Source organism: Leptonychotes weddellii, chromosome 3 (genome assembly GCF_054177405.1).
Source record: "Leptonychotes weddellii isolate Sample4059 chromosome 3, ASM5417740v2, whole genome shotgun sequence".
In the NCBI taxonomy this organism is placed as follows: Eukaryota; Metazoa; Chordata; class Mammalia; order Carnivora; family Phocidae; genus Leptonychotes; species Leptonychotes weddellii.
Window position 1 is genome coordinate 24,270,265 of NC_138371.1, and position 26,112 is coordinate 24,296,376.

At 34.8% G+C, this 26,112-nt stretch overlaps 1 protein-coding gene across 27 annotated transcripts in view; it reads right to left on the bottom strand.

The window, feature by feature from the left end:
* MAP2 (microtubule associated protein 2) overlaps positions 1-26,112 on the bottom strand; it is a 139,942-nt gene that overhangs the window by 10,386 nt on the left and 103,444 nt on the right. For 13 of the 27 annotated variants that reach the window (XM_081813750.1, XM_081813736.1, XM_081813735.1 and 10 more), the window contains 3 exons: positions 23,728-23,789; positions 17,706-17,853; positions 13,121-13,461 (listed from right to left, as the gene is read on the bottom strand). In XM_081813750.1, the coding sequence (XP_081669876.1) occupies positions 13,121-13,461; positions 17,706-17,853; positions 23,728-23,789 (551 nt within the window). Of the gene's footprint in view, positions 1-13,120; positions 13,462-17,705; positions 17,854-18,829; positions 19,001-23,727; positions 23,790-26,112 lie in introns of all 27 variants that reach the window. The other 14 variants (XM_081813729.1, XM_081813726.1, XM_081813728.1 and 11 more) reach the window with 3 other exon arrangements.

Consider the following 26,112-nt stretch of genomic DNA (forward strand, 5'->3'; position numbering starts at 1 on the left):
TAACCTGGTGGTGGGTATTGAGGAGGGCACATTCTGCATGGAGCACTGGGTGTTATGCACAAACAATGAATCATGGAACACTTCATCTAAAACTAATGATGTCATGTATGGGGATTAACATAAGAATAAAAAAAAATCCCATCAAGACAAAGTTTATACTGGGACTTGAATCCTTTCACTTTGAATGACAGATGAACTGTGCTTCACTAGTTTTGCATTATTCCAAATGAAATCCTAACTCTCATGAATAGTGATGCACAAAAGACTGACATTACACACTTTGGGTACTTTCAAGTGTATCAGTCTTTTCCTCAAGAGTAATTGAAATGGAGCTATAAAAGTGTGTGCCCAGCTGACGTTTGTAGGGGAGTAGAGACAGCATGAGGAGATACCTTGAAGCCAAAGGCCAGCAAACAAAATTGGCAAGTGAGGTGGGTTTGCCATCCCCCTGAAAGACATGATGCAGCCCAGTAAGGTTTTATTCCTCAACTGAAAGCAAGAAACTTGCTGATAAATCTTTCAGGGAAGGATGGGAAGCCCACCAGCAAAAATGCAAGGGTGACAAGCTCCCAGACCAGGGGACATGTGGAGCAGCAACAAGTAGGGGGGGTGTATGGGGAGAGAGGCAGTTAAAGAGACAGGGGGCTGGCTGTGCAGATGGCTCCACACAATCAAGGATAGCTTTCTAATAGAAGCTTCTACTTACATTTCCGCCCCCAGCAGAATGTTTGATGTTATCCTTGGAACCACATCGGGACTGAACCTTGCTAAAATCGATCTTCTTGTTTAAAATCCTAACCTAAAAGGAATTGGAAGTAACTTCACTGTGCATTTTTCTTTCAGTATGCTGGGCATAGGGAGCCAGAATGGGTTGGTGCCAAGGAGGCTCCAAAATTCCTGCCACCTACATAATCATTTAAGAGAAAAAAACTAACACTGGAATTAAAGAACAGATCTATCATTTAATATGAGCCCTAGTCCCCTGAATCCCCAAGGGCCAAATGCTCAAGAGCTTTAGATATCTAAGTTTTAGGCAGGTGTAACCTGGAAACAATTAGAAGAAAAGAAAAATAAAAGTTGGATTATCTGTGACTGGGAGGTTTCCAATATTGTGGGCAACACTGGGACTCAGTTTCCACTCTATAAAAGGTCCAATAGTGTAGTTCAGTATAGTTCTTGCCCTACTCCCGTTCAATCCTACAGTGTCAGCCATCACAATTCTAAATCACCTGGTACACTTGATTGTATTATTGGTCCACCTGGCACAGGTGAGGTTCATGACTGGATGGGCTGAATGCCACAGATGAGGGTTCTCATTCATCCAGCAGAACCCTTGCTTTCCCAAGAGGGTCAACAAGGGGGCTCAGGGCCTCCTCTGCTGAAAGGGCTTCACTATTGCCTTGCAGATTTGGCTCAGTGGTCTTCTGAAAGTCTTCTCGCTGACAGCTGCTCATAAATAGCCATAACCCTTGGATGGTTGGTGCAGAAGCATCCTTTCCATTATTTTAGAGGGGAGCAAATCAAGGGCCACTAGTTAACTGACTTATAGTAGGTCATGTAGAAGTAGTCCAGGCCTCGGCTAGGTCCAAAAGATTTGAGGTTAGGTGTTTTATTTCTATTTTCAGAAAGTTCAGTATTCATCTTGAAGACAATAGCAAACCTAAACCTGGACAGATACTATTCTGGTGTAATGTAATGTGCAAAGTAATAGCTCTTGTGACGATTTCTATGTGTCTTAAATTTTGCATGTTTTGGAGAGCACATGAGCAATGTAAGCATGGAAAGAAAGGTTTATTTTTGTTGTTTGTTTGTTTGATTTTACTTTGGCTACTTCTACTCCTCTCCCCATGTCCCCTTAATAGCTAAAGAGAAATTATGTTTTCAATGCTTTAGGGGAAAGTTTGTCCTCTTATTTTTTTTTAAGATTTTATTTATTTATTTGACAGAGAGAGACACAGCAAGAGAGAGAACAGAAGCAGGGGGAGTGGGAGAGGAAGAAGCAGGCCTCCCACTGAGCAGGGAGCCCAATGCGGGGCTCGATCCCAGGACCCTGGATCATGACCTGAGTTGAAGGCAGACGCATAACGACTGAGCCACGCAGGTGCCCCAAGTTTGTCCTCTTATAAAAAATGCTAAATAAATACATCCTAGATATACAGCCATCTCCAAGAGTGGTATCACATCTTTTGGTGTTTGCAAAAAAGAGTAAGAACTTCAAGATGACATTGACTCCTGACTATTTTTAACCAGACAAAGCTTAAATCGCAATGCCTGTCTGACACTGACAAGAGAGCTTGTCCCTTACAGGGAAATGTCATTGACAGCTCTCATCGGCAGCCCAAGGGAGGGCTTCTTGTCAAAATCTGAAGTCAGAAAACATGATGATTGGGTCACTCTTTAGGGCATGATAAAAATCCCAATTTAAAAAGAAGGGGGGAATATCACAGAGTCTGTATCTAACAATAAATGTAGTGGCAGGCTAAGAATTTCACATAAAATGTAGATGCCAATAACTTTAAGTCAACAAGGGCCATTACATTTCAAGCCTCATAGATAAATTATTTTTAGAAAGCAAATAATTTTATTATTTCAAATAATAATACTTTTAATTATCCTCCATGAGTCTCTATTTTGGCAATGAAATAGAATTCATCTAAGCCATTTTTCCTAATCCTTGGGGACATATAGGGTCTCATATTTCATTTGCAAATTTTAATTTAGAGATCATTAGAGTACAAATCAAGTGACTCATTACCCAGTGATCAAAAGCTAAATGTTAAATCTGATTCACTTGTTGCAAAAATGGAAATTCCAAATTCAGTTGCATGAATCTGTTTGACTCTAACATTTAATCAACTGGCAATTTTTATGATTTTTAAAACAAATGATTCAAACCCCAAGGGGGCACATTGCCAGCATTACTTAGAGACAATTTAAAATTTAAAATCCTAAAACTTAAAGGCTGCCTTCTGTTGATTTTCCCCAGATTTTCTAAAGAATCATAGATTTTCTAGTGAAACAATTAGCCGGCCTTTTTCGATGGGAGACTTTCAATGTCTGTTCAATTCATAACGTGAAGCAGACCTTTGACATGGATTAATGGCATGTTCTTTACATATTTCCATATTTGCAATAGCTTCAGAGTATATTGCTTTTGTTTCAAATAAGGTAGAGGATGACATTCACCATTTTGCTTGATGGCCAAATAGACAGAAATAGAAATCACTTTGGGCACTGGATGCTTGATGCTCAGTAAGATTTATGCTCTAGCCTGACAACTTGCACCTAAGCACCCACCTAGTCCGTGTGATGCACATTTATGCTTTAACAAAATTACAAAATACTTCATGCCAAAGATCTCTGGGATCATTTACCAATAGTTAACACTTGAGAGAGTTAATTCTACAAATACCAGCAGTCCTCAGAAACCACTGCATAAGATAGAAAAATAGATGGCTGTTGTGAAGGATAAAACTTTATTCCAGATTATTATTATTATTTTTTTAAGTCAGAGAGTCAAGTTTTAACTTGACTTTTTGGGGGAAGGAATTTCCATTGAGCTTTTGTTTTCCTGTATGTCAAGGGAAAATTATTTTAACATCTCAGAGATGGTCTAGAAAAAAAATATAACAAACCTTTATTTGATGAACTAATTTTCTATATTCATGATATGGAGGAAAAAATATTTGAATAATCATTATCCAAGGTTAACTCTAAACTACATTCTACCCTTGTCAATGTCTTTCAATCAAAATTTTTAGTTGCACTATTAATGTAAAATGGGGCGATTTGAAAGTATGTGACAATCTTTCCTTCTGTATACTTCACAGTGGAAGGAAAAAATATATTATTTCAATCAAGTGAATCATCTTTCTAAAGCTCTGCCTTGTTCAAAATTCTCCCAAAGTCTCTATTTCCTATTAAACACATCAAAACTTCTTGGGTAGGCAACCGGGGTTCTCAGAAATTCTGATTTTTGAGCCCTCTTCTCAAAACTTTACATTTTGGCCAGACTTTACATTCCATACTTTAAGGCCCTTGTTTACATTTTCAAGTTTGTTCCCATGCTTTCTTTATGTTATTATCTCTTGCTAGAATGCCCTCATTCCAAGTTGAGTCTGGAACTCATCATTCTTCAAGGATCAACCCAATCAGTTCCTCCCGTGGGAGGCTGGCAAAAAAGGATTTCAGTTTCACGGACAAAGGTTGATGACTTGCTTGCATTCATAGTTGGCTTTTCGTTCACATATGAGTCATATAAGCTTGAAGAGTTAAAAAGAATAGGTTAATGTAATTGAATAATTAATCAGAATTATTTTGTTTTACTTTTTACTAATTCTGTCTTCCTCCACCATTGAGGGAAGTACAGTGTAGTGACTTTCTGGGTATTTCTGGTGTGACTCTAGTTGGTTTTACAATGATGGTTCAGTTGAAATGATAGGCCACTACACTCTCTGCATGTAAGTTTAAATGCACCTTTAGAAAAATACACTTCTACTTTCCCAAAGCAAGGTTACTCTAAGAAAGGACAGGAAGACAAATGTAGGATATGTCTGCAGGCAAGAACAAATCTCTCTTCCTAGAGATTAGTTGGAAATATGAAAAATGTAAAATGAAAGAAAATGCAATCCTAATTTATAACTTTTAGTAAAACAATTTATAAACCAGAGGCATTACTCACAGTGTCCGCTTGCATTTCTTAAGCAATGGGATTTTGATTTTTTTTTTTTTGATTTGACACTCTCTGATGCTGCTTTCTTTATCAAAAGACCCACAGGTCAGCTCAAGAGAGTAAGATATGGAGAGTAACTGGGGGTCCAGAAGTTTGGATTCTGTTCTTGGTTCTCCTACAAGACAGTGCTAGGCTCTACAGGCATCCTCTAGGTCTGAACCTCAATTGCTCTATCATTTCTTTCTTCTTCATCCAATGTTGTTTTAGAAAGAATGCTTTTGTTTTCTTTTGAAAGGGAAGTAGTAGCCAGTAACCCTTCAACTTTATCAGAGATTAAGTTTTTCCTTTGGCTTTACATCATTTTTCAGGAGTGCTTAAAATGCAGGCTTTTTTTTTTTCTAAGGTTTTTTTTTTTATTATGTTATATTAGTCACCGTACAGTACATCATTAGTTTTTGATGTAGTCTTCCATGATTCAAAATGAAGCCTTTCTTTGTCCTTGCATTATAAAAACACTTCTCTCTCTCTCCGAAAAGTATTTCCCATTCCATAGCATTCAGTTTTAATGAAAACTATTTATCTATCCTATATAGAGTCCTGAGATATCATATATTAAAACAAAAAAATATATGACCGCATCAGATATTTCTGAAGAATGAAAGTTCCTTGGAATAGATGATGTTTTTCAAAGATTCATCTGTTAGCAGCCCTGTGCTCAGATTAAAATGCATACGAACTTTATAGTCTATTCCAAATTTTAAATAACCCTGCCTATACTGACCAATAACTTCTTCAAAAATCAATGGATCAAATACAAGCAATAAATATATTGGAGTACACATTTAAATAGAAATAACAGTTCATGTCAAAACATACAATTCCACAGAGCTGTGAAGGAAAGGGATGAGTTGGAGGGTCCATGAAGGGGTCAGACAAATTTTTATGCAGGCTATACCACACAGAAAAGAGAACAACATTAAAAACCTAAATCATGCTGAAAATTTTGTAAAGAACTGCTTGGTGGAACAGACATGAGTTTAGACATTGGCCTCATTGTTAAACATTGGCATTACATTTTTTTTTCTTCAGTTTAAATTTCTAAGAAATTTTAAAGAATAGAGGGCCAAGCATAAAGGCAGTAACTTTTAAAGAGTTTGTTCAGTTGTTTGAAAACAACCTGAGATTCAAGACTGTTCCTATGTTCTTGCTTGGCTTGTAAATGAACAGCAAACAAAAAAAGGACTCTATAGGTCTCAACTTTGTAAACCCAAAGAGGTAATTCTCTTTCATAGCTTTTTAATAATTAATGTTTATAAAGCCTAGCTCCAAAACTTTTCATTACTCTGCAAAAGATACCTGAATTATAATTCTAAACATTCTGTTGCATAAAGGCAGGGTCCGTGATATCAAGGAGCTTTCATTTTGAGATAATGTTGACCTTCTCCCTCTCTCTCTCTCTCACACACACACACAATCTTGTCAATATACCATAATGCATTTCAGTGAACAGTTTTCCTTCATGCTGGGTTGACACTATTTTAAAGCTCATGGGATATTTTATTACTTTTCTTATTTAGCACTTATTTGTAGCTCAATGAGATGGAAAGAAATGGCTTGGAAAGAACTTAAAAATTACACAAGGGCAAGGCACTAAGGGAAGATGAGAAATGAAAAAAAAAAAAAAGCCATTTCTTTTCTGCGTAGATGGTAAAGACCGTGTCTTATTGTCTCATTCCCCTTTTGTCATATAGTACCCAGCAGGGGCTTAGTAAATGTTTCACAACATGATGCCCATGTGAATGAGAAATAAATCTAAATACATTTCAATTCTCTTTTAGTTTATAGAATTTATAATTTTATAAATTTACTTCTATGTTACTAGTACTCAAGACCCTTCATAGTGGTGGCCACCATAATTTTATATAATGAGGAAAAAAACCCTGTTTCAGTATAATTTATTATTTGCCTCCAGCATTAATTCCATTTTGTCCTTGAATATAAAACTCAAAGCAACTTATTCAAATTAGATGTGAAAGGCCTAAAAAAGTCTCAAGATAATGCCTAAAACTTTATAAGAAAATATAAAAAAGATTCTTCTCTATATTTCACTCTTTTCATTCCCTCCTCCCTCTCTCTCATAGTGCTCCCTCTTCCCTAATTACATTCCTCTTACTTTGGAAGCACTGAGTTTTTACTCAAGTTCAGCTTGCCCTTTGTGGTAAAAATAATTAAGGAATCTATTAGAATAACTAAACAAATATTTTTAATGAGCTCTAATGCAAAAATACTACCATACTCTAAGTAGAAACATGAATTTGAGAGCTTAAAGTGGCCTCAAGTTCTGCTTAAATGAGATATTGCTACATTATGATGCTGCTAATACATTAAATTAGTTGGTGCTACAAAAAGAAGTGTATTTTGTTGTTTCTATTCTTATACAAGTATGAAACTTAAGGACCAGAGACGTCAGTATCTAAGGTCACATAATAGAAAAGCTGGGCTAGGAACTCAGCTCTTATATCCTGGTCTAATATTCTTTTAGCCAAATTTCACTGTGGTCCAAACATGGGAAGCTTCTTTGGGTCATAACTGTAATGGCACTAAGCATTCCCACTCATTCAACAAATCACTAGAAAGAATGAATCTCTCCATGCATATGGTGTACCACCACATTCATTCAACTTTCACTCAACAAATATTTATTGAGCACCTACTATATATTGGACCCTGAGGACAGGATCAACCTCATCCTTGATTTCATGAAGCTTATAGTCTAGTAGATGAGACAAGATAGACATTAAATAATTAGTTATACAATGGGATACTTAATTACAAGTGTGGTGAAAAGCACTGTCTACATCATGGAGAGCATTTCAGATCGAGAAAAGAACAGATGCAGGGAGACCAGTTAAAGAACTTAATGACTATTGCAGTGACATGGACAAGAGATAATGGATCCTGTGCTAGGGTGGTGCAGAGCAGACTAAGAGAAATGGGTGGCTTTAAGAGCTATTCTGGACACAAAACCACTAGCACTTCATGATGGCCAGGATATGGGATGAGGAGAGGGAGTTGAAAAGATGACTCTTAGGTTTGTGACTTGGCAAAGTCCTATTATTTGAATAGGTGTAATGATATTTTAAAAGAATCATTTAACTTGAACTTTCCACTCTCAAATATCTATGTGGCATCATCCACATTGATGTTCCTAAAACATGCCAGGCCTGCTTCCACCCCAGGGCTTCTGCATGTGCAGTTTTCTCTGCCTGAAATACTCTCCCCCAGTTATCTACATGGCTCAGTCCTTCAGTTCCTTAAAATATTCAAATTATCACCTTCTCGGGGCTTTCCTAGTCATTCTATCGAGAAATGTCATCTCCTCTCCACATATTTTAAATCTCTTCCTTGATTTGTTGTTCTCCTTCTCATTTTGTTACATATTTTTTCTTATATAATATTTTCTCACTTGTTTTTCTTCCTAGAATGTAAATTCTAGGAAGGTAGGAATTTCAAAAATTATTGTCTGTTTTGTTCATTGTTACATTCTCAGTACCTAGAACACAGCATGGAACATAATGGGTATTCAATAAATACTTGTTGAATAAATGATGAGTAAAATGAACGTACAACTTTGACTTTCTGGAATTACTGAGGAATTACAAGACAGCTCACCATTTATTTTAAAGATGCCAAGGTAGATTTTAAAATTAATATTTCATTATTTGTCCTTAATATTATCTATAGGAATTTGAAAATGTCTATACTCTATTTCTAAACATTGATTTTTAGAATTATTTTAAAAAATAATCTGTCAGTTGTAGGAGAATAAAAAATATGATAAGAAATACAACATAACTTTCCAAATTTAATGGTCTTAACTTTTCAATAGTGTATTACTCTAACACATTATTTGTATTAAATTATTTCACATAAATATTATAAAAGATCAAAACCCTTAATTTCAATCCTGATGTGATAGAACCTTGGTGTGGGAGGGAGTGTTAAATAGTGTTGCCATTTTCATGTTGTGCAACCAAAGTTGAAGCAAATAAAACAATAACTAAGGTGCATTAAATTGCATACTTTGTAGACAAGTGATTCTTCATTAAATACAAAATTCTAGAACTTGAATTTATAGCTCAGCCTTTAAAGGATGTTATTAGAAGTCCATATGCAAGATGTGGGTACTATAATGACTTCTGTTTCTTACTCTGTGTAAACGTGGAAGTTGGACTATAAGGAGCTGAGTATCTCTGACATCCAATGTTCCTTAAATCAATGGATCGATACAGAAGTGAGGGATAGAAGACAGATTACTTTATTTCTAGAATGTGAGTATATACTTCATAGGTCCTAGTTTAATGGATTTATCCAAATCAATTTTTTTAAAAAGATGCTGGGGCAACACTGACTGGGAAGGTAATAGATTGACAAATTCTATAAGATTCTTTATATAAAAGAGAAGTACCGTTCTCTTCTTGAACAGGAGTGACTTGCTTGAAGATGCCACCATCCTTTTTAGTCCACCTGACCTCAAATGACTGACTGCTCCATTAATGAAGGAGAAGCATATAATTTACAAGGCGATCAATCAAATCCACAGACATGGCCTTGCAGAGATCATGATCTACCTAATAATCATCCTATCCAACAACTATAAATGGAAAGAGCCTTTGTGAAACTACCTCACCAGTAACTTTCAACTATGACAAGGGTACAAAAATTGTGATTTGTATACTGATCTTCATAAGGCTGGTGGAGAAAAAAAAAGAAACTTGTTAAAGCATGTAAAAGTATTACACATAAATCAAAGCACCTATAAAAAAGCTGATGCATTGATAGAAAAGGTAAGAAGTATCATTCACTGAGTTCCTGCCTAATTTTTTTATACCACGCATTTAGAGAAATTGTTTATTTTCCTATTTTTGTTTAAATCAAGCAGCTGTGTTCTTAAAAAGCTAACATTACTTATTCTAAAATTTAGATTGAGATTTAATGTAGAATAGGGAGCTAACTATATTGAAATAGTTTTAAATTAATACACTTACTAAGACAGTCTTACCCGAGCCTTGAGTTAAATTAACCAAGGTCACTATCTACAGTGAATCTAAGATTGTGTTATGTTCTTTCCAGTAGAATGAATTTGTGTTTCAGCTGAAAAGATTAACTTTATTGCTTTCTGTAAATCTCCTCATGTTTTCAGCTCTTTTATCTATTCCATTATGCATTGATTTGCCTCACTGAACTGAGACAAAAAGTTAAGGCTCTCTTCCAATACAAAATCGGACCTTCAATAGAACTGATGATCACTGTGAGCATACAACCTATACATACAGAAGAGCAATAAATGCTCAAACTGAGGGAAATAATAAGGCTTCCCAACTTGGAAAGTTGTTGAACTTCCAAGACAGATATATTTTTTATTACATATTTCCCCTCCCAATTCTTAATGATTGCACAAACAGCAATAACATAGCTTTTAAAATTAAATGATTTACATACAATCTAACCACTCCAGATTTTATAACAATAGAGTCTGTGTAGAAGAATTAAGGTTACATTTATAAATTTGCTCCCTTATTTATTAATAAGAATTGTGTGACTATTTTTCTCAGTATCTACAGGCTGCATATCTCTATTACAAAACTTGCCTCCTACAAAAAGTACTGCTATTGTCCTGTCCTCTTCATTGATTCTGAGTTGACCACTGTCCATTCCAACATCCTAGGATTATCCAATTTATAATTAGGAATGACATGCCAGTAGCTTCAATTTTCCCAACAGAGTGAGTTATGGATCCTCAATCAGAGAACAAGGGTCTTTAGCATATCATCTTGATAATTTCTAAGAAGTTTTAACATAAAAATTTTGTCAAAACCTGCAGTTTAACATGTACAGAAAAAGAATCTCTCCTCATTCCTTGTGTTTGAGGCTTTTAAGGGGATAATGTTAAAGTGTTAAGTGATATATTTTTCCTACAAAGACAGTTCAACTGCAGTGCACCTCAATTTCCCAATTCATTTCCCCCTCCAATTTAAATGGATTATCCCATCTGTCACAAAATAGAAGGCAAATATCTTCCTTCCATCTGTTTCTTATGTTGGTGAGGAAATACCTCCTGGTTCTCCAACAAAAGTCACTTCATAACTCCACTGTTGTGGATTTTTTCCAAGTCATCTCCAGCTGAGCTAGGATAATTTTGCAGCAGGTATAACACTCGCCTTATGAAAGCAGAGATGTTCTTCAAATGACACTGAATTTAAGGCTGTTTCTGTTCAGTAATTTTTGTGTCATATGTCTTTACTAGTCATTAATTACCACAATCTCTAAGGAAGTTTTAGTTGAGTTCAAAATAATAAGGTATCTTTATGTCAGTTTTATGAATTACCAAGTATAGCAGAAGTCAACTGAAATTAGACATAAAATATTCACAGATACAGTACAAGAAGCAGAAAGAAAAAGAAGTATTCCTATTTTTTGGCTTGGTTTAACCTTAGTGATTCTGGCAAAGCTGAGGCTAAAACCATTCTTCATGCCTCTCTAACTTGAGGAGTCACTGGAATAAGATCATATATTGTAGAATTTTCATGTCAAATTATATCCATAATTATTCCATCTTAGTGCAATTTTCTTTTTAGTTTCAAGAAAATATCTTAAGAGATAAATTATATTCCCTTGTGATTCTAAGAAGAAACATTCTTTTCAGTATCAATATTTTCTGGAATATAAGCCAGTAAACCCCACATTTAAATATGGAAATACTGCATACAAGGACATTTATAGAAAGAGGACTGATTTTAAATATACATAATAGTTGCACCATTTTAAGAGGTATCTCACCAAAAGCTAAAATGATAAACTTTCAAATTGGCACTAAATTGATTTTATTTAACTTAGTCTATTATTTATGTATAAATATAAAACAATAGAGCATTTGGATATTTCCAAAAGGCCCCAAATATTTCATTCTCTTGGATGTGCAAAACTCTGAGGAATGCAAGAATAGTATGAGATTTATGAAATTACAGGATCAAATTTGGCAGAATTCATGTTACGTTTTGTTTTGCTTAAAAAGATTTTGTGTAGCTCATATTTTAATAACATCTTTTTATGAAAAAGCATTTGTCTATGACTTTATTATTATCGAATGTTATAGTCATTCCACAAAGGGCATATGGAGCACCACCCCGCCTTCTGCTTCCCCCAATTCCTTTGGTGGATTTTTTGTAACTCCTTGGGCTTTCTTGAACAGAATCACAATGAGACAGCAAGTAAGTTTGCTGCTAAGGGAAGAAGCAACGCTGAATTTTTGTTTCAGCAGTGAGTAGGAGTCCTTGATAGCTTCACATTTTGGCAAGATTTTTCTTCTAACCCTGCCTGAAAATACAATTTCTTTGGCATGAAAGAGGGACACCAAAAATCAGTGGCAGAAAATACAAGACGGACAAGAAAGAGTGGCAGAAAAGAACACTGATGTTGAAAGAAAGTCTTTTGGGAATGTCGAGAGGGCATCACAAGTTTGTTAATGTACAGAGGAAATTATTACCTTCTTTCTTCTTTCTCTCAAGGATGGGTGTTTTATCTCTTTAGTGACAAGAAAAACCAAACTATTCCATAGGCAGATCAAAATCACAAAGGAAATACTAAATGATATTTGTATTATCTCCTTCCAGGCTAATTGCTTCATCTAAACACAGTGTAAAAGCAAGGTTGAGGTCAAGGCAAAACTCAAAGGCCCCTGGTTGGCAAAAAAAAATGTGAATGTACTGGAGCTGAAGTTAAGAGTTAATAGGTAGAGCTTTACTAATAACCCTCTTCAATACAATTAATCTTAAAGAGAAGTTCTAATCCAATAATCTCATTCATTGGAACTATACAGAACTATCTACTATCAACATGAATGTCTACCCTTTGCAGTTTTTAAGCATGAGCAGCCAGAGAAGAAATGTGGTGAACCATGCTGATTTGGGAGTGAACATGGGGAAATGGTAGAAGATGACATAGGAAATCACTGAAGAAGGAAGGAGATAAAAGCAAAATCACTAAAAGATCATCAAATGAGGTCACAGTCAGGATCTAAACTAGAACACTCAAATTCATAGCAGAAATGTAATTTTAATCTCTTATGCTAAAATCCACAGGGCAATAGATACATTCAGAAAAGATTGGCTAGGCAATCAATGGAAAGAGTCTCCTGTATGGTGAAATCAATTTTTACCCGATAATAACCAGAAGGAAAGGACATGTCATGCGATTTTCATTATATTTTATAAGCCAGCTATCTCGGATGAGGTCCAAACTCTTGACAATGAATCATAACCAGTAACTTTTTAACACCTCCATCCCCCTTCACTGTAAGAACTGTTCGTTTATAGTATGAGGAGGGCATTCTAATCATTAGTGGGATTTTACTTCTGGTAGCAAGTATGTTGTTCATGTGATTCTTACCTGCCCCCCTTTAGGCTGGTATTTGATGTTGTCTGTCGATCCGATTTTGGATTTGACATTCTTCAGGTCTGGCAGTGGTTGGTTAATAAGCCGAAGTTGCTTGGGAGTAGCGGGAGATTTTGGAGGCGTACGTATGATGGCAACTTTCTTCTCGCTGGGCACCAAGATGGCCGATTTGGGGGTTCCTGGCGTGTGAGGGGTCCTGGGGTAGCTCGGGGTTCCAGGAGTGCCTGGGGTGCGTGAGGAATAGCTTGGTGGGGTGCCAGGAGTGATGGCAGTTGATCCAGGGGTAGTGGGTGTGGAAGTGCCACTCTTCCCTGCTCTGCGAATTGGCTCTGACCCTATATAAACGAACAAAACCAAACCAAACCAAAACCACAGCATCAGAAAATTCTCGAGACATCCTCTTCCCTCAGGTTGTTAGAACTCATAATACATGAACTTTCTAAAGAGTCTGGAATATTTGTGGATTACAACAATGCTCAAAAAGGCGAAAGTTCCTTTTTTTAGGCTTACAAGCTGGTGACATTTTTTTGAACATGCATTGCTATCAGTGCAAAGAAAGAACTTGGGTTTTCTTGATTTATTCTTCTTACTTCTCATTATGAAGGCATCAGAAGTTTCTTATAATTGTGGGGTCATTAAGGCATGCGGATCTGCCGTAAGTTGGTAGAAGAGCCTGCGCTTCATGTTCTATGTGGGTTAGTATTTACTAAAGATTTCCTTGAATGATGTGTGGATCACTTGCTCTTTTGTGCAGTAAGTTCATTCCAAGATTCAGGTAGACATACAACATAAAACTGTGTACTGATAGCAATAATTTTGGCCTGTGTACAAAGTCGTTTATTGAATTGTGCTTCAACGTTACTCCTTCAGCTTATATTGAGGAATGCTGTGAGTTGCAAATGTGTTTACTAAAAGCTATGCAATTATGTCAGACATTGTTCTACAGTATCATGTATTTCCTTTATATGGAAATTTGTCTCAGCTCTTAATACCAAAAAATATCTATTTCTCTTCTTAGAAAAATAGGATGTTTTAACAACATAGTCGCAGTGAATCTTATACCTGATTGTTTTCTCTTACACTTTCATTACTAGTTTGCGGTTTGGAATCAAATCAATACTCCCCCACCCCCAACCGCCCCGGCCCCCCACTGTCAATTATACAGGCTATTTTGGGATGCATTTCTTTGCCTCAACTTGACTTTAGGGTCATTTTATTATTTAACTTTTTCCTCCCATTTTCCTATGCCATGTTTTTTTTGTATTAACTTTTTAACAGTGTGTTTGAATGCCATTTCAAATGCTTTTTTGAAAGCATAATGCTATAGATGAGACTGTACCACCTTACAGATTACAAAGCACTTTTGTGAATAGCAAACATCTGATGACCAAACAAACACAGTAGTTAGAGACAGCTCTTATTATTCCTAATTTAAGAATGAGGACATTGAGGCTCATTTACCCAGATGATACTAAATTTTAAGCCAGATATGATATTTAGTTTCTTAGCTCTAAAAATCTTTTTGCTTAAAATAACACATTGATTTTAATAATAGAATACTTATTTACATGGTTTACATTTACTATTCAAATTTCTTCACTTTTTTTGGTGTTTTATAGGAAGGGCATGAATTTTATTTTTTATTACTAAGTATGTATACTTTGTAAAACCAATAAATCTTCTAGAAATTTTGTAGAGGATAAAGGTATAACTCATTAACTTTTAAATCAATGAACTGTCATTGAGTCATCTAATACAACTGGTCATCAGTGTGGGAAGTTCTTTCTGAGAAAGGGGATAATTAATCTTTGCTGAAATAATTCCAAGGGGTGAACTCAAAAGAGCTTCGTAGATAATTATAATCTACAGGCAATATCTATTTACCCACTGGTCTGGGTTAGGTCTCCTGAAGAAACAGGATCATTTTACTTCTTTCAGTGAACAGTTTTTACGTATCAAGTGAAAGTTGTCCTGTGTCCTTTTGGTTTTTTTTAACATAAGGGCAAACGATAGGTAGACTCCTCAACTGACAATATGAAATTGGATATAAGAAGACTATGTGATAAATTAGTGTTCATTCTTTGATTTTTATTGCTTTCCACAAAAAGGACATTTCAAGATCAGGATGATACAGCCACATCCAACGTGGCTCTTTGTGGCTTCCTTGGTACAAAATTTGTTTTTGGACTGAGTTTTTGATGTTCGAGTCAGTCACTGTGTCCTTCGGAAAAATCTCTTCCCAGAAACTTCATTTCTTCCTCAAATGTTTTCTCTATGACTTCATCACCTTTGAATAGCTCAGGTCTTTTTGGGAGCAGGATCTTCTCTCTGTTATTTGCCACTGTACCTAGCACTGATGCCTTTTATGGGACCTGAATACAATAGGAGTTCAACATTCTTTTTTAACAGTACAAATTGGATTCAGAATTTATCAGTGTGTTGAGGTGTTTTTTACTCCACGGAGACTAAGCTGAAGCAATATTCTGCATGTGCATAACAAGTTTCACTAAAAGAAATAACATTTTTTTTTAAAGTAAGAGTCATTTCTATACTCGTAGAAAATGGCTTTAAACTTCAGAAAACTAAGGAATGAAGGTTTTGTGTTATATCTGGAGAATGAAGAAAAACCAAAAGTGTTAAGCCCTAACACCACTGTTCAATAGATACAACCAATTTTTAGTGTAATAAATTATATTCTTGTCATCAAAATGACAAATGTGAGCATTTCCTATTTGTTCTGAAATTGAGTTAAATCTGAATTACTAAAACAATTTAAAAAATATTTATGAAAAATATATATTTAAGAATGACTTTATTAAGCTGTAGGTTCTTATTAATCTTGTCAACTCCTCAATGACAATGCCTTTCTCTCTACTTGGGCTAACTGCATAGCTTTGTTTCTTTCAGCTTTTCTCAGTAGCTGTACAAAGTGCCAGGACATGGCTATGTGCAGTTACAGAGATGATGGGTGAATGGAGGAGGCATATTGCTTGCTCTTCTAGTTGTCCTTATGTTTTTTAGCTATTGCTTTATGGAGAGAAAATAAACCCTATGTCCTGAGATTATCAGAGTAGGAATTATGTTCATTACCAAATAATAAAATGCATTATGCTTATGAATGTAAGTTAGAAAGTCAAAATAGAATTGGTTTAGAAATAAAAACAATTTTAGAATTGGTTTAGAAATAAGAACAATATATATACAGGTGCACTTTAAAAGGCAGAGCACAGTGGTTTGAAGATGTGGATTTATGGATGAAGTGCCATTTTGCTTCCATAACCACAGATAGAAGCATAATTCAAAGTGTACTTTTGGGAAGCACTTGGTGCCTTTGATTTATCTGAACAGCTTCTATATCGATGATGCCCAATTCCAAAGTTAAAGTCTTTTCTCAAGAGATTACTGTATCTTAAATGCCTTCTTTCCTAGTTCATTTGAATACTTTATTTTTGTTAAGAAAGAGTTTAGTGATTTTTAAAGTATTCCTGGCACATATTTCAAAGAATGTTAATATTTCACGAAACTAAGTGGTGTGTAGGTCACAACTGCTCTAACTATAATAAACACTTTCATTCCAGGCAAAAATATGCTTTAAGTGTCATACAAAATAGTGACATTTGAAGTGGGTCAATTATTGTTAAATATTTTTAAAATAAGGAGTAAAATCAACTATAATGTGATAGAGTAGCAATTTCCACCATTTTTAATGGATTTTAAATGACAGAGATGATACTCTCCAAGTGATTCTACGTAGCAGTTTTCTAGTACTATTTCTTCCAAATAAATATAAAGAAGACATTAAGGTCATGAAGTTATCAGTGGGCTGAAAACCAAATTCAACCACTTTCTATCTTAATAGCATTGGACAAGTTACCCTCTTTTTTCTCATCAGTAGATTCAATGAGGTTATTAATACCTAACCAGCAGCATTGTTAATTAAATTGAGTGAAAAATGTGTCTTAGGATTTTACCATCTATATGTGCTCAATAAATGGTAGTAGCTATTTTTGTTGTAATAGAAACATATTTATGAAAATAATTTGAATCCATGCTTTAACTAGATAATCTTGGTAGTAACACAACACCTGAGTGGGTAATGATTGGAACTTTTTTATATTTTTTATTTAAACTGTGATAACTGCCAACCAGTTCATTATGGGTCATCAATCAAAAGAAACTGAAACTATTGCACTAAACATGTTATGTTTACACCCTCATTGGAATTCAGATTCTTAACAAATTGAGCAGAATCCTAGGTTTTGATAATTGGCTTTCCAGTTAGATTTTAGAACTTGGATTCCTAAGAAGGGTTAAGCTTATACAGATATATATTTTTTAAAATTCCTGACTATTGCTTTTCTCTCTTAATTATTTCTTTATAGGTACTCATTTTCCACAACAATCATTTTAACTCACACAGCTGTTTTGAATCCATGAACAGTCTGGATTTTCTGATTCTTAGAGGAAATATAATTTGTTTTCAGTGTATGTTTTCCTTGGAAGATGTAAAATATAGACACATAATAAGCTCTTTGCCACTTAAAGGATTAAAAAGGAAGCCAAATGAAAATAAACCTACTGGTAGTCCGCCGTGCTGAAGAGGAGATGGAACTGTTGAGAGAGAAGGAATTCTCATCTCTGTCTCCTGATACACCTCGACGAGGAGGGAGAATAGAGGAGGGTCTGGGTAGAGAAGAGCGCTTTTCTGGGCTCTTGGTTACTCCATCCTGATTGGGGAAAAAACACATTGGGTTCTTATGCATCTTCAATTATACAAAGTGATTTACATTGCTCTATTTTTCCTCCTGTGCTGATAGGTGAATTTCTTTTAATACACACTACTGAATTTCATATATTTATAAGCATTTCTACTTTGAAACTTAGAAAGAGTTCATATTTGCCTAGAAGTTTTATAAAAATGTATAATTCTGGAGTTAGTGCTAATAATTGATCATGAAATTCAAGTTCTAAATAATAACATGGGTAAAATGAATTTACTCAAGTAATCTCCAGTGAATTAATAATTTTACTAAAAAAATTTTCATGAGCATGATAACTTATTAATCAGAAAGGGTTGCCAAGGGGCATTGCATGCACACCAGTTAACAATGACCACTACTATATATTGTGCATTTAGGCGACTAGAATTCTAAGTACTTTACATCCATTTATGATTTAATTCTTGCCACAAAATACTATCTGCATTTTATAGCCAAAGAAACAGGTTGAATCAGTTTATGTGATTTTTTCAAGATCACCAAGTTGATAGGTAGCAGAGGCAGTATTAAATCCTGATGTGTCTGATTGAGTCCAAATGGTGTATTATATTACATATAATTTGCCATTCTTAGATGATACAATATTATATATTATTATATACTACGAGTAACATATATTTATTATATATATTATGTGTAATATTTTATATAGTACATTTTACTTTATTGGTTTGTATTTGAAATTTTACAAGATACCAAATAAATAAGTAATAAATTAATAAGGAACAGTCTACCTAGAGACTTTTTTTTTACTGGTTAACTATTAATAACTATTGAGACTTTTATTTGTGTTTAAGAGGGTCTATTGTTTACATGTCAAATATTTTAGAGTTTAGTCTTTGTTTTTTATATATTTACTGAATCGTGTCTTATAACCTCCGAAATTATATTCTTTTCTGAACCTCTGGTTGACCTGCTGCCTTACCTTGTTCCCTGATTCTGAGTATGGCAAACGGTCTGTGGAGCCTGCTGAGGTGGGCTGTATTGAAAACCTGTCAGAAAATGAAGCCCTTTGAGACGTATTAGGGCAAGCAGAGCTGCATCTTGGGGACTTTGAGCTACCCTGTAAGGCAGGAATCTTTGACAAGGTAGAATTCTAGCCATGAAAGAAAACAAACAAAATCACAAAATAAACCAAACTATGAAGTCAAAGGAAAATAAAAAAAATGTATAAACATATAAGAAATTAAACGCCTACTTTTAATAAGACCGCATGATAAATGGTTATAATCAATGATAGAAATGTATATTTAATGTGAGAACAAGAGATTTTCATTGAGCAACTCATTTTTAACTGGAACTCACTTAAGAGCACTCATATATGACAATATAGATAAAAATATTCTTCATGAGTTCTACATATAAGGTCTGGTTAATCCATAAGTCTCCCAATGATACCGTATTTGGAAAATGTCTTGAGAGTCAGTTGGAATTGTTCCTTTAATAAATAGAACCTTGAAGGTGTATTTATAATCAATATCTTGATCACATTTCAAGAACTTTAGAACAAGGCATATTTAAGTCCTCATAATGGAAAATACTTTCTTAAAGTTGAGAAAATGTATTTTCATATATCTACATTGACTTCATCAGAAGATTACAGATTTTATATAAAATTAGTTCATTTTATGAGTAAAATACCTACTGGGGGCCAAGTTATACCATAGAATTAATACCATTGTTATGCGTAGACCACAATTTGTATAATGTGTTATAAATTCTTTTTTTTTTTTTTAAAGATTTTATTTATTTATTTGCGAGAGAGAATGAGAGACAGAGAGCGTGAGAGGGAGGAGGGTCAGAGGGAGAAGCAGACTCCCTGCCGAGCAGGGAGCCCGATGCGGGACTCGATCCCGGGAGTCCGGGATCATGACCTGAGCCGAAGGCAGTCGCCCAACCGACTGAGCCACCCAGGCGCCCCAATGTGTTATAAATTCTAAAAATGAAAGTTAGCATTAAAGAGATTGCCCACAATCTCTTTAAACCACAGGGCTTAATTTCCTGGTGTCGATAGTCCCCGGAGAGATACTTGGCAAGTGAAAATCAGTGGGTTGGATGTACGGCTTTTGGAGGAAGCTTATGCCGGCATGCCACATGTCTCATGGGGGACTTCGTTAAAAATAGGAAAGGTATGATGAAGCCAAGGAGATTTTGTCTTCAATAATTAATATGATTTAGCTGTTACAAAAATGGAAGTTGAAACTGACAGCTTTATCTCAAGTTTTAAGCTCCATAGGCACTTTAACCGGGGCAGACACAATAACAGACTGCACGTATCACTTCTTGTTTTATAGACCCAGCATCTTGAGTGGGCAGTGTGCCTGGGTCGACCCAAGTCCTTCTTTTCTGATTGATGCTACCCACAGAATAGCAAATTTCAAAAATGATACAGGAAAGAGAAAAATGGAATAATTGGATTACCTCAAATTAAGAGAGACAACTGGCTCAAAACGAAAACAAAACAAAACAAATACACAACAAATGAAATGAATGATTATAGGTCAGGTTCACAACAAAGATCAATTGAAAAATCAGAAAGAATTGTTCTGATGGATGTACTGAAAGTCACAGGTAAGTAAGAGTTGGTCTTGGGGTTTTAGGAAATTTTTAGGGAGAAGATGAGGTTATGAGGGGAGAAAAAATTGTTAAATGAGAAGACGTTAGAAAGACTGGTGGCCTAATCTCTCTTCTTCAGAAAGGTGAGATAGGCATTTATAAGGAAAAAAACATTAGCTTTGTGTCAGAAGATGTATATGGTTTTTTTCCTCAGTGTTGGTGTTGTACACCAATTCACACTGAGTTACTTGAAGACCAAGGGACTTGAAAATTTCCTAAATATTTTTCAAACAAACAAGCAAAACAAATGAACAAAAGGGAGAGAAAAGGAGAGGGAGAGAGAGAGAGAGAGAAACAAGAAGCCGACACTTAACTATAGAGAACAAACTGATGTTTACCAGAGGGGAGGTGGGGGGGGGATGGGTTAAATAGGTGATGGGGATTAAGAAGTACCCTTGTCATGATGAGCACTGGGTGTTGGATAGAAGTGTAGGATCACTATATTGTACACCTGAACCTAATATTACACGGTATGTTAACTAACTGGAATTAAAAGCCAGAAAATTAAAAGTTCAAAAAAAAGATTTTCTGAACAATGTCCATTTAAAAATGCTTTTTTTAATGGGGAGAAGCTGACTTACTTTCTATATCTGCTCCTAAAGACTTCTACCTTTCAAATAATAACAACAACAACTATCACCATTTATTGAATAAATACTATGCTCTAGGCACTAGATGGTTTTATAATTAACCATATTTAATTTTCACAACTAACTTAGGATACAGGAATTTTTATCCCTCCCTTTATTTTTGGAAAATTAAGACATAGGGAGAAAAAGATCATATAGCTAATAAATGTTCAAGACCTGGACCTGGTCTGCTTCATAGCCCTGCCCTTAACCACCACAACTCACTGGTTCCCCATCAGAAATAAAAGGTAAAGAGATAGAAATCTTGAAGTTACAGTATTCTCAAGCCTGGTATTTACCAAAGCAATACATGGATTCCTATTGCTTCCATATAATTCAGGAATATGTCTGAAAACATTATATAAAAATCAATTTTTAAAATTCACATGAAGTCCCTTAGGTTCAAAATGATATAAAAAGTTTGGCTGTCATTGGAAATTAATTTCTATTTTTCACAAAAAATGGAAGTCTAAAATCATACTAGTTTTTATTTATTTTTCTCAATCCTTTTATTTTTTTAATTTAAATTCAATTAACATATAGTATATTATTAGTTTCAGAGGTAGAGTTCAGTGATTCATTGGTCTTATATAACACCTAGTGCTCATTACACCACATGCCCTCCTTGATGTCTATCACCCAGTTACCCCATTCCCCCACCTCTTTCCCCTCCAGCAACCCTCAGTTTATTTCCTATTTTTAAGAGTCTCTTATGGTTTGTCTCCCTCTCTGATTTTGTCTTGTTTTATTTTTCCTTCCTTTCCCCTATGCTCCTCTGTTTTGTTTCTTAAATTCCACATATGAGTGAAATCATATATTTGTTTTTCTCTGACTGACTTATTTCACTTAGTCTAATACCCTTTAGTTCCATCCACGTCGTTGCAAATGGCAAGATTTCATTATTTGATGGCTGCATAATATTCCATTGTATATATATACACCACATCTTCTTTATCCATTCATCTATCGATGGACATCTGGGCTCTTTCCATAGTTTGGCTATTGTGGACATTGCTGCTATAAACATCAGGGTGCATGTGCCCCTTCAGATCACTACATTTGTATCTTTGGGGTAGATAGCCAGTAGTGCAATTGTCGGGTCATAGGGTAGCTCTATTTTCGACTTCTCGAGGAAACTCCATACTGTTTCCCAGAGTGGCTGCACCAGCTTGCATTAAAATCTTACTAGTTTTTAGAAGGCTAAACAAGAGTTGTGATTTACATATTATATGATGTCTAAACCCCAGAACGTTGTGATGCACTACTAGTTAACATCATTCAAGCTATTTGTTGTAATTTTAGGCATTTTTTAGTAGTCCTTTTTTTTTTTTAACAGATTTTATTTTGAAGTAATCTCTATTCCCAATGTGGGGCTCAAACTCACGACCCCGAGTTCAAGAATTGATCCAACTGAGCCAGCCAGGCACCACTCTTAGTAGTCTTAATTTTTTTTTCTTTCAGTCAGAAAGGAGTAAAATACTTCACATTGGCTCTGGTCTTTTGGAAACTTAAAAAATAATGGTTAATCAAATAAAAAGTAAAATTAAAAAAAGAAATATGAATGATTTATATACATGAAGAAGTTAAGTATCATTAATGCAACCAAATTAAAACATTTTATCTCCATAACTTGGCAAATATAGAAAAAGCATAGGAATATCTAGTACTAAGAATGAACATGGGTACTCTTATATACAGCTGGGGGGACATGTAAGTCAGTAGAAGCTTTCTGGAGGACAACTTGACAATGTGTAGCAAAAACTTTAAATGTGGACTTTCTTCTTAAAACAGTAGTTTCACTATTAGGAAATTATCCTAAGGAAAAGCATATGGATGCATCCAGAGATTAAGCCAAAAAGATTTCTACAGTAATATTGTTAATATGGCAATAAAAATAGTTTAAAAGTCAAATGATAGGGAATTGATCAAGTATATCACTATAAATAAATAAAACAGAATGCAGTGTAGTCATTAAAGTGATGTACAAGAATGTTTAATGACAGGAAATCTGTTTACTGTTTAATTAAAACACTGATGCAGTGTTTCCATTTAAGTTATTACAGCTATAATTGAGTAGAAAAAAATAAAGATTTTACATCAAAATGGTAACTGTAGTTTTCTTTAGGTAAAGGGATTATGATACATTTTTACTTCTATTTGCTCACCCACATTGTTTAATTTTCTCATATTCTTATTTTGTAGTAACAATAATGAAATGTATTATCAAACACAGTTTAATGTTGATTATAATGATTTATCTCGATTCTATGAAAAGTAAATAAATTGAGCTCCCCTATTTTTGCCAGATTATCGTGCTGTTTGTTTCCATTTTACTAAAAAGAAAAAAGGCAGCCTTCATCCCAGCTCTGCCCTCACCAACTGCTATCACATGTCATTCCAGAAGACATTGAGACATGCCCGAATGCTACCAAGAATCATTCTGGGTGAGTGAATAATTTAAAATGACATTTAAGAGTAAACATCTGAAGTCTAACTTGTATCTAAAGTTATTGAGACGTTGCCACCAATACCAAAAGGAACTTCAAGTGAAGAGCAAGGAAAAAATTATTTTACTCACAGAGACTTTGTCCTTTGCCTGTTTAAATACACTGGAAGCCTGAGTTGATTCACCACCTGTTGCTGTCAAAAAAAGAAGATACAAACAACCCCAAACTTAGTGGCTTAACAACCACACAAATGCATTTTTCAATATCTTTTCGACACTCAATTGTGTCAACAGACGAATGCAAAGCAAAACTTGGCTTATTTTGAGATTCGAATTCAGTAACTGAAGAAACCTGAGTAAGAACATTCTAGCATGTGGCTCCCACTATAGTGTGTGCTAATTAACATAACCAGTGTTTACCAAAGCATAGGTAAGCACACCAAATAATTTCCTATTTGTTACCAAGGTACCTTTAAATACTGTTACTCCACGAGCATAGATCCTTTAGCATGAAAGTCACAGAACAACCATCCAATGCTGTAGAATTTAAGAAAAGGGGGAAGTGATTGGTTTCTAGGGTTGGCACGACATTAAAGAGTGTTCAGGGAGATTCCCAAGCCCTCTTTTTGTAGCCAATGGCATACATACAGATATTTCTAAATTTCATATTCCAAACTATCATAATCAGCCAACCCCTTTCCCTCTGCACCCCTTCATTTAACAAAAGGAATGACACACTTGTTTGACATGAAATGCACCACATGAGAAGAAAAATAGCTTGTCAAAGAAAGAAAACACGAGAGGAATTTTAAGTTCAGTAATACAGAACATGTTCTACACATGCACTTCCTGTATGAAATTATTACCACATCTGTTACTGTTGTTTTTCTTGTTGCTGTTTTGTACCTCTGGCTTCAGTTTTAAACTCCACTATCTCCAGCACATTTTCTGTTGATGACTTACCTGACTTGACTTGAATATCTCTTATGATTGAAAACAATCCTTTGTGTTTTGGGAAAACCATCCCTATTTAAAAATTGTGCTTAGAAAATGAAAGGCACAAGCTTGCGGAGTTACCTCCTCCTTAATTTTCTTTCAGAAGAGAGAAAACGCGAGGGGCGGGGGGAGAAAGCTTCTGCTTATAGGCACTCTGAATCAGTTTCAAAAAGGTTTCTTATGTCGCATGCAGCTCTAACACAAGTATAACTGTCTACAGAATGCCATATGCTACTTAGGACTGGCTAGTAAGATTATTCACAGATTATGGAATGATTTTTTTAAAAAGAAGCAGTGCAAATGATGCTTTTCTAATATTTCTGTAATATTTCTTAAATTTCTGTGACATAGAGTTTGCTTCAAGCCAATGACATCCATGTTTGATATATGCTTTCTGCTTGAGTATCTTAATATTTGAACAGATTAAGGGAAGATCTTAATTAGTCCAAAGATCTTAAATTTTCTTTAATGAATGAGTTGAAAAGGCAATTCACTATCAGTGTGGCAAATTGAATACCAATGACATGTCAGGCACTTCACCAAACCATTTGATGTTTCCTCAAAATTCCATAATCCTGATATATTTTTCATCCTCTTATACATGATATAGGATTTTTATGCCCAAACCAAGAGAGTCTGCCTGTCCACACATTTTTCTAACTAGAAGTAAAATTCCGAGTTTAATGCAAATGAATTAAGATGTGATATAAGAGTTGGAGATGTCATATTAATTTCTAACTGAGAAACATGCTTCAGCCTGAACTTTTATCATCAAGGTTTCTATATAATTTATGAGCCTTCCAGTTTCAAATACTGCCTTAAAGATTAGTTCTTGGAGAAAAGCTCATGAGATGATTCCCATATGAAGAACACAGATACAAAATACTTAGAATTTTATTGACTATCATAAAACCATCAATAACCTTGATTTTCTTTTTCTTACAAAGGTTAATGCTGCTCTTAATCATTAAAGCCATCAGAAGGTTTATATAAAGGCACCTTTTTTTTTACCCCTATCTAAAGGCACTTCTAGTATACAATGTAAAGGTAAATATTCCTTTCTGACTTAGCAATCTGATACCTAATTTTGTAGCCTACAAGTGTGCTAACTAATAAATGCTAAAATAAAATGTATTGCAAATTAAGATTATCCTAAGATAATTATACATTTAACATGAATAGAGTTTGCATTATAGATATTTGTATGAGCTTTTATTGTGATTTGTAATAAGTTTTGCTCCTTCATTTCACTGCTTTTTTAAGGAGTTAAAAACAAGTATATTTGAAGAAGACCGAAAAATAAGAAGGTAGCAACATAGGAATACACCTAAGTTATAAGAAATGAAGGCGTTTTATCCGGGAATTCTGAATTCTAAATTACATAGAAAAATTAGCAGTTTGAATCCAACACATTTAAGAAAATCCCAGTGACAAAGTGTCAGTGAAGAGATGTAGTACAGTGAATTGAAAGCCTTGCTAATTTTGGATACGAGGAATAAAATCTGATGGGATGAGCAGGCA